At 46.4% G+C, this 10,191-nt stretch overlaps 1 protein-coding gene across 1 annotated transcript in view; it reads left to right on the top strand.

The window, feature by feature from the left end:
- The window catches only part of cfap65 (cilia and flagella associated protein 65), a 405,073-nt gene that overhangs the window by 299,922 nt on the left and 94,960 nt on the right, over positions 1-10,191 (top strand). Inside the window, exon 9 of the mRNA XM_048599270.1 lies at positions 8,626-8,862. Within this exon, the coding sequence (XP_048455227.1) occupies positions 8,626-8,862 (237 nt within the window). The remainder of the gene's footprint in view (positions 1-8,625; positions 8,863-10,191) is intronic.

Raw genomic sequence — 10,191 nt, 5'->3', positions numbered from 1 at the left:
GTTTCGGGTCGGGTCCCGACCTGAAACGTCAACTTTCCTGCTCCTCTATGCTATATGGCTTGCTTTGTTCCTGCAGCTCCAAGTTGTGTTGTCATAAATTTCCTGTATCCCTAAGCACATTACAGCCATTGTAGAACTTCCGCAGAGGAAGTATTGTGGACTGTGGCAGTCATTTAATTGAAATGTAATTAATGACTCATTGCCCGCATTTGGTTGGCCATGATGTGGAGGAGCCAGTGTTGAACTGGGGTGGACAAGGTCAGAAATCACATGACACCAGGTTATAGTCCTGGTTTATCTGAACGCACAAGATTTCTGAGCCCAACTCCTCCTTCAGGTGTTAGTGAGCTAACACCTGAAGAAGGAGTGAGGTTCTGAAATCTTGTGTCTTCAAATAAACCTATTGGACTATAACCTGGTGTGGTGTAATTTCTGACCTTGCATTTGGTCAGGGTAGTCAAACAGACAGTCAAATACTTGATCTTGTCTCTCGCTCAGAATTTTATTCTTGTTCATAACCTTTTATACTAATCACAACAGCTTAAGTTATACTTTTCAAGTTGGATATTCCTTGCAATTTGGACCTTCTACTTCCACCTTTTTTTTGATAATTATTAAAAATGTACATGGTCCCTTGTGATGAGACCGCAAGATATAGGATTAGAAGCAGGCAATTCATTGAGTCTGTTCCGCCGTTTAATAAGATCGTGGCTGATCTGACAATCCTCAACTCCACCTTCCTGCCTTTTCCCGATAATCGTTGATTCTCCCACTAGTCAAAATATGTCTATCTCAGTCTTAAATATACTTAATGATCCAGCCCCTACAGCCCTCTGCAGTACAGAATTGCATAGGTTCACCAGCCACTTAGAGAAGAAATTCCTCATATTCTCTGTCCAAAGTGTGCCATCCCTTATTCTGAGATTTTGCTGTCTGTCCTAGATTCCCCCACAAGGGGAAACAATGTTTCTGCATCTAACCTGTCAAGCCCCTAAGAATCTTATATGTTTCAATAAGGTCACCTCTCATTCTTCTATGTTCCAATGGATGCAGTTGCAATCTTCTTAGCCACTCCTCTAAGACAGTCCCTCTATGCCTGGTATCAGCCTACTGAACGTTCTGTGGACTTCCTCCAATTCCAGTAATAAGGGAACCACAATTGTTCACAGTATTTCAGCTGTGGTCTGACTAGTATCAGTAAAACAAAGGACTGTAGATGCTGGAGATCTGAAACTAAAACAGAAAGTGCTAGAGAAACTCATCAGGTCAGGCAGCACCTTGGCAGAATTAACATTTTGAGTGTAGTGACTCTCTGTTAATTCTGTTTCTCACTTCACAGATGCTGCAGACCTGAGTTTTTCCAGCACTTTCTGTTTCTATGATCTGATTGGTGCCTTATATAATTGCAGCAAAACCTCCTTATTTTTAATATTCCATTCCCTTTGAAATAAAGATCAACATTCCAATTGCCTCAGATGCCACCTTTTTCGGACACAAGGACTCCCAAATCCCTCTGTTTTGCGGCTTTCTCCATTTAAAAATATTCAGCTCTTCTATTCGTCCTGGCAAAGTGCATAACCTCTCAGTTTCCCATATCATATTCCATCTGTTAAGTTTTTGCCTATTTGCTTAACCTATCTGTAATTTTTGGCAGATTCTTTGCTTCATTCTCGCCACTTGCCTTTTCGCTTATTTTTGTGTCACCACTAGGTTTGGTGCATTCACTTTCCTCACCCGAGTCACCAATATATATTGTAAATAATTGTGGCCCCAGCGGTGACCCCTGTAGCATTCTGCTAATCACAGGCGGCCTCCCTCATAATGTTCTCCTTATCCTAATGGTCTGTCTTCTAGTAGCTAATCCTCTATCCATGTACTACCTCCAACACTACGAACTCTCACCTTATCAAGTAGCCATGGGGGTGGTACCTTAACAGACGCCTTCTGAAAATCCAAATATATTGCATCCACTGCTTCCATTTATTTATCCTGCTTGCTGCCTCTTCGAAGAGATCAGACAATTGAGTACTGGAGTTGGGGTATCATGTTGGGGTTGTACAGGACTTTGGTGAAGCCACTTTTGGAGTACTGTGTACAGTTGTGGTCATCTTGCTGTAGGCAAGATATTTTTAAATTGGAAAGGGTGCAGAAAAGATTTACCAGGATGTTTCTGGGGCTGGAGGGTTTGAGTTATAAGGAGAGGCTGGATAGGCTGGGACTTTTTTCACTGGAGCTTAGGAAGTTGAGGGTGACCTTGTAGAGGTTTATAAAATCACGAGGAGCATAGATAAGATAAATAGCAAAGTGCAGCTCCTCCAGTTTGCAGGTGGTGTCATTGTGGCCCTGGAGGAGGCCCAGGATGGACATGTCATCAAGGGAGTGGGAGGGGGAGTTAAAACGGCTCGTGAATGGAAGGTGTTGTCGATTATCATGTACAGAGTGCAGATGCTCAGTTCACGAGTCTGCGCTTGGCCTCACTGATGTAGAGGAGACCACATCGAGAGCAATGGATACAGTAGTCAAGGTTGGAGGATGTACAGGTGAGCCCCTATCGGATTTTGAAAGTTTGTTTTGGGCCTCGGGTGGAGGTGAGATGGGAGGTGTAGGGGCAGGTGCAGCGCTTCCTGCAAGTTGCAGGGAAAGGTGCCGGGTCTGGTGGGGTTAGTGGGAAGTGTGGAGTGGACAATGGGAGAGAGATCCACTGAGGTCTTTCTGGAGGGAGAAGGAGGCCCCACCCCTTCTCCCTCTCACCTCCCTGACCTGACACAACCTGTCCATCTTCTTTCCCACCTATCCGCCCCACCCTTCCCACCGACCAATCCCCACTACTCCCTACCTGCGTCCACCTATCACCACTCCACCTACCTTTTGCCAGCCCTACCCCTCCTCCCTCTATTTATTTCCCAGCCCCCTTACCCCTCCCCAGTTCTGAAGACGGGTCCCGACCCAAAACGTCGAATGTTCATCATGGCTTTTCTCTCCCCTTTTGCATATTTAAAGAAGTCCTTACTGTCATTCTTGATATTTCTTGCAAGTTTACCTTCAAAGTTTATTTTCTTCCTCTTCTTTTTGGATCATCTTTTGTTGGTTTTCAAACCTTCTGCAATCCTCTGGTTTCCCACTAATTTTTGCCACATTAAGTTCTTTTCTTTCAATTTGATGATAGCCTTTACTTGCCTGGTTAGCGATGGTTGGCATATCCCCTTCCTAGAATCCTTCTTTCTCACTGGATTTTGTCTTTGTTGTGAGCCATGAACTTTTTTTTTAAAAAGTCATCATTGTTCTGGCATCATTTATTAAACTTGTCTCATTACCCATCACCAAGTTCAAAACAGCCTGATCTTGTTTGGATCTACAATGTATTATCCAAGGAATCTGTCCTGAATACATTCTATGAATCATTCCTCATTACTTCCTCTACCAATATGACTATCCCAATCAATATGAAGATTGAAGTCTCCCATGATTAATGCACTGCTTTTGTTACATGCCTTCATTATCTCCTGATTTATTCTTTGTCCAGCTGTATAGTACTGTTAAGGAGTCTTTAGACTATTCCTTCTGGTGACCTGGTTCTGATACTTGGGAATTCTCGGATGTTCTGGAGCAGTTTGCAAAAAAAGGTCAGCAGTGTCAGGAAAGGAGACATGGAAGAAATTAGAGAGGCACAAGAGGGGGAAAGAAAAGACTAATTTCCAGTTGTACACTGCTTTTATGATCAGCAATTTATGCATTTTGAGATGAACCATTTATCCCTTCTCCCTCAAATGTCTGACTTTTTTTTCTACAATTATCTATATTATTGGCTTCAACCATTCTCCGTGGTACCCAGTTCCATATTCTTGCTACTGTTTGGTGAAGAGGTCGTTCTGAATTCCCCATTGGACTTCTCAGTGACCAGTTATGCTGATGGTCTCAGATGATTCTCGTCCCTACAAGTAGAAATTTTTTTTCTGTATGCCCCCTATCACATCCTGCATGCTTGCTAGCCCGTAGTGCAACTTAGTGATTGATGTTTCTATACTTTGAGATTCTGTGTTACTCTACTTAGACTGGCACCTTCCGAGTGATGTGACCTTGTATGCTTCCTCGCAAATTGCACAGCTCCTATTTATCTGGGCTCAAACTTTGTTCGCTAATTGCTTCCCCATTCTGCAAACTTAATGAAATTGGTTGCAGTCCTCCTGAATACTAATTATCCCAATTAATACTAATTATCCCCATTAATTTACGGGATGTGGTGATGTTGTGGCAATGTCACTGAGTTAGGAATTCTGAATCTCAGATTAATATTCTAGGGATGTTGGTTTGAATTCCACCATGACAGTTGGTGGAATTTGAATTCAGTAAAAATGTGGAATGAAAAGATAGACCAATTATGACATTGTAAATATCACTGAATGTCATAAACAAAACGTCTGGCTCACTAATATGAGATAACACAGCGTGGAGCTGGAGGAGCACAGCGGGCCAGGCAGCATAAGAGGACCAGGAAAGTTGATGTTTCAGGTTGGGACCCTTCTTCAGAAGTGGGGGAGGGTGAAGGGAGCTGGGAAATAAAGAGAGAGGAGGATGGGGCTGGGTGAGGTAGGTGGGATGATGATAAGTGAGTGCAGATAGGCAGTGGTGGGGATTGGTCAGTGAGGTGGGAGGAGCGGATAGGTGGGAGAGAAGACGGACAGGTTGTGTCAGGTCAAGGATGCGGGATTGAGAGGGAGGGTTGGTCATGGGATGAGGCTGGGGGTGGGGAGATTTTGAAACTGGTAAAGTCTACATTAAGTCCATTGGGTTGTAGGCTCCCAAGGCAGAATATGAGGTGCTCCTCCTCCAGTTTCCAGGTGGTGTCATTGTGATACTGGAGGAGGCCCAGGATGGACATGTCGTCCAGGGAGTGGGAGGGAGAAGTTGAAGTGGTTTGTGAATGGAAGGTGTTGTCATTTGTCGCGAACAGAATGCAGGTGCTCTACAAAACAGTCTCCGAGCCTCCGCTTGGTCTCGTCGATGTAGAGAAGGGCACATCGGGAGCAGCGGATGCAGTAGACCACTAACAGATGTGCAGGTGAACCTCTGTCTGATGTGGAAGGTTTATTTGGTGCCTTGGATGGAGATGGGGGGGGAGGTGTAGAGGCACTTCCTGCGGTTGCAGGGAAAGGTGTCGGGGGTGGTGGGGATAGTGGGGCTAGTGGGGAGTGTTGAACAGACAAGGGAGTCGTGGAGAGAGCGGTCCCCTACGGAAGGCAGATAGGGGTGGGGAGGGAAATATATCTTTGGTTGTGGGGTGGATTGCGGGTGGCGGAAGTGGTGGAGAATGATACATTGAATACGGAGGTTAGTGGGGTAATATGTGACAACAAGGGGGATTCTGTCTTTATTTCTGTTGCGGGGAGTGGATGTGAGGGCAGAGGTGCGGGAAACGCAAGTGATGCGGTCGAGAGCATTTTCGACCACTGAAGAGGGGAAGTTGTGGTCCTTGAATTGAGAGGACATCTGGGATGTTTGGGAGTGGAACGCCTCATTTGGGAGCAGACGCGGCGGAGGCGGAAGCATTGTGAATAGGGGATTGCATTCTTGCAGGAAGGTGGGTGAGAGGAGGTGTAGTCTAGGTAGCTGTGGGAGTTGGTGGTTGGCCCAACCGGTCCCCCTCCACCGACACCCTTGTCCGCTTAACCAAACTTGTCCTTACCCTTAACAACTTCTCCTTCAACTTCTCCCGCTTCCTACAGACTAAGTGGGTGGCCATAAGAACCCGCCTGGGCCCAAGCTGTGCCTGCCTCTTTGTAGGATACGTGGAACAGTCCCTGTTCCGCAGGGACACTGGCACTATCCCCCACCTCTTTATCCGCTACATTGATGACTGTATTGGCACTGCCTTGTGCTCCCACGAGGAGCTTGAACAGTTCATCAACTTTACTAACACCTTTCACCCCAAGCTCAAGTTCACCTGGACCATCTCTGATATTTCTCTCTCATTCCTGGACCTCTCTGTCTCCATCTCTGGTAACAGTGTCGAAACTGACATCTATTTCAAGCCCACTGACTCCCACAGCTACCTAGACTACACCTCCTCTCACCCACCTTCCTGCAAGGATGCGATCCCCTATTCCCAATTCCTCAGCCTCTGCCGCATCTGCTCCCAAGATGAGGCGTTTCACTCCCAAACATCCCAGATGTCCTCTTATTTCAAGGTGGTCGAAAATGCTCTCGACTGCATCACTTGCGTTTCCCACGCCTTTGCCCTCACATCCCCTCCCTGCAACAGAAACTAAGACAGAATCCCCCTTGTCGTCACATATCACCCCACTAACCTCCTTATTCAATGTATCATTTTCCGCCACCTGCAATCCGACCCCACAACCAAAGATATATTTCCCTCCCCATCCCTATCTGCCTTTCGTAGGGACTGCTATCTCCGTGACTCCCTCGTCCGCTCCACACTCCCCACTAGCCCCACCACCCCCCGGCACCTTTCCCTGCAACCACAGGAAGTGCTACACCTGCCACTACACCTCCCTCCTCACCTACATTTAAGGCACCAAACAAACCTTTCAATCAGACAGAGGTTCACCTGCACATCTGTCAATGTGGTCTATTGCATCCACTGCTCCCGATGTGGCCTCCTCTACGTCGGTGAGACCAAGCGGAGGCTCGGAGACCGCTTTGTAGAGCATCTGCGCTCTGTTCACAACAAATGACGACACCTTCCAGTCGCAAACCAGTTCAACTCCCCCTCCCACTTCCTGGGTGACATGTCCATCCTGGGCCTCCTCCAGTATCATAATGACACCACCCGGAAACTGGAGGAGGAGCACCTCATATTCCGCCTTGGGAGCCTACAACCCGATGGACTTAATGTAGACTTTACCAGTTTCAAAATCTCCCCACCCCCGGCCTCATCCCATGACCAACCCTCCCTCTCATCCCCGCCTCCTTGACCTGACGCAACCTGTCCATCTTCTCTCCCACCTATCCAGTCCTCCCATCTCACTGACCTATCCCCACCACTGCCTACCTGCACACACCTATCACCATCCCGCCTACCTGCACACACCTATCACCATCCCACCTACCTTCCCCAGCCCCACCCCTCCTCTCTCTCTTTATTTCCCAGCCCCCTTCCCTCTCCCCCATTTCTGAAAAAGGGTCCCGCCCGGAACATCAGCTTTCCTGGTCCTCTTATGCTGCCTGGCCTGCTGTGCTCCTCCAGCTCCATGCTGTGTATTCTCTGACTCCAGCATTGGCAGTTCTTACTATATCGGGTTCACTAATTTCCTTTAGGGAAAGAAATCTGCTGTCCTTGCTTGGTATGGCCTTGGTATTGACTGCAATCCACAGCAATGTGATTGACTCTCGACTGCCTTCTGGGTAATTAGCGTGCAATAAATGCTGGCCTAGCCATTGACACCTGCATTCCATGAACAAATAAAAATAATTGGTGTCATTGTTTCATCCGCAGTTAGAATTTGCATTTCTGATGTCAAAGTCAAAATTGTTAGTTTAAATTATTAATACCAATGATCCTTGTGGAACACTGCTTCCCATTTTCTGAGATACATCTTTACTCCCATTCTCTGCTTTCTGTGCAGAAGCCTGTTGGCAATCCATTTTGCAATCATTTCACAGACTCCATATTCTCTGAACTGTTTCATTCATATATTATGAGGAACCTTAAAAGTGGCCTGCTGAAAATCCAGATAGATTGCATCCAGTTCATTATCAATGTCTATTGTCTCTGTTACCATCTCAAAAATTCAATAAGGCTGGTCAAGCAAAGTTTTTCCTTTTTGAAACACAAGCTGATTATTCATAATTGCACTTCTCTTTTACAGATGTTCTTCTATTGTCTCATAGATATTCAATTTCTTTTTCTAATTTTAAAATGATTGGTCAACAGCCCTGGTATGTTGTGACTCCCTTAAGTAATTTACATTAGCTATTTGACAATCTGACACCACATCCTTTTCTAAAGAAATTACTAAATATGCATCTTCCAAACCATTGCCCTCCATCACTTGAAAGATAAGGGCAACAAATGCACAGGAACAGCACTACCTGCAGAATCCTGTCCAAATCACTCACCATTCCGACTTGGAACTATATCAGCTATTCTTTCAGCATTGCTGGGTCAACATCCTGAAATACTCACTCTAACAATATTGTCAATATCCCTTCAACACAAGGACTTCTGCAATTCAAGAAGGCAGCTCACCATCGCCTTATCAAGGCTAATTAGGAATGGGCAGTATGTGCTGGTCTGGCCAGCTATGCTGACATCCTATGACTGTAATAAAAATATTGTTCTGAGTGTTCTGAAGAAGGATCACCGGACCCGAAACGTTAACTCTGTTTTTTCCTTTACAGATGCTGCCAGACCTGCTGAGCTTTTCCAGCAATTTCTGGTTTGTTTCTGGATTTACAGTTCTTCCATTTTTTAAAAAAAAATTGTATAATGCTTTAGTTATCTTTTCCCTGTATTCTTTTAAAATAAGCAGTCTGTCCTGAATTGCTTTTTGGATTTAATAGTAACTAACGTTAATTGATGACACTTCACAGATGTCATAAATTACTGTGAAAGGTATGAAGCTATTGAAGATTTTAACCAGCAAACTTATCCTACCTTTATTACAGGATCCTTTGTTTGTGGATCTAATTGGCACTTGCCACACGGACCAGTTGACGCCAGCAATTCTGAAGCCCAGACACATTGAGCTGTACCGTACTAACATGGTGCGTGGACTGACATTCTACCCACCTGATATATTGAGTATGATGCTACAGGAGGGCAAACTGCAGCTCCTTGCTGATGGCACGCTGATTTTGGCTCCTGATCAATGTTGCATGATTGCCGAGAAGAGCGATAATGAGGTAAATGTCCTGCCTAACCCATTCAATTCTTGACTCACCACCAAACTTCCAATTCTCCGGTCCCCAACACCTCATCTAACTAAAAACCACCAATGCAAGAGCTAGAATTAGGGGTCAAATCTAGAACTGGGGTCATTCATTTTGTTATTTTAAATACCAGTGTACATGCATCAGTAATAAAAGTGTATTTATTAATATTGCATCAGATGTTTAAGAAGAAAATAAAGTATATAATCACTTCACCAACACCTTCCACCCCAACCTTAAGTTCACCTGGACCATCTCTAATACCTCTCTCCTTCCTGGACGTCTCTGTCTCCATCTCTGGCAACCACCTAGAAACCGATATCCATTTCAAGCCCACTGACTCCCACAGCAACCTAGAATACACCTCCTGCCACCCACCTTCCTGCAAAAATGCCATCCCCTAATCCCAATTCCTTCGCCTCTGCGGCATCTGCTCCCAGGATGAGGCATTCCACTCCCGTACGTCTCAGATGTCCTCGTTTTTCAAGGACCGCAACTTCCCCCCCTCAGTGGTCGAGAACGCCCTCGACCGTGTCTCCCACGTTTCCCGCAACTCATCCCTCACACCCCGTCCCCGCAATAACAACCAAAAAAGAATTCCCCTCATCCTCACGTACCACCCCACCAACCTCCGGATCCAACGCATCATCCTCCGACACTTCCGCCAACTGCAATCTGACCGCACCACCAAAGACATTTTTCCCTCCCCATCCTTATCTGCTTTCCGGAGGGACCACTCTCTCCGTGACTCCCTTGTCCGCTCCACACTCCCCTCCAGCCCCACCAGACCTGGCACTTTTCCCTGCAACCGCAGGAAATGCTACACCTGCCCCTACACCTCCCCCCTCACCCCCATCCCAGGCCCCAAGAAGACTTTCCACATCAACCAGATGTTCACCTGCACATCTGCTAATGTGGTATACTGCATCCACTGTTCCCGTTGTGGCCTCCTCTACATCGGGGAAACCAAGCGAAGGCTCGGGGACTGCTTTGCAGAACACCTATGCTCGGTTCGCACTAAACAACTGCACCTCCCAGTCGCAAACCATTTCAACTCCCCCTCCCATTCCTCAGGCGACATGTCCATCCTGGGCCTCCTGCAGTGCCACAACGATGCCACTCGAAGTTTGCAGGAACAGCAACTCATATTCCGCTTGGGAACCCTGCAGCCCAACGGTATCAATGTGGATTTCACAAGCTTGAAAATCTCCCCTCCCCCTACTGCATCCCAAAACCAACCTAGCTTGTCCCCGCTTCCCTAACCTGTCCTTCCTCCCACCTATCCCCTCCTCCCACCTCAAG

This window comes from Rhincodon typus, chromosome 7 (genome assembly GCF_021869965.1).
Source record: "Rhincodon typus isolate 14 chromosome 7, sRhiTyp1.1, whole genome shotgun sequence".
NCBI lineage: Eukaryota > Metazoa > Chordata > Chondrichthyes > Orectolobiformes > Rhincodontidae > Rhincodon > Rhincodon typus.
The sequence above is the reverse complement of the archived record's forward strand: the minus strand, read 5'-3'. Positions and strand labels throughout refer to the sequence as shown.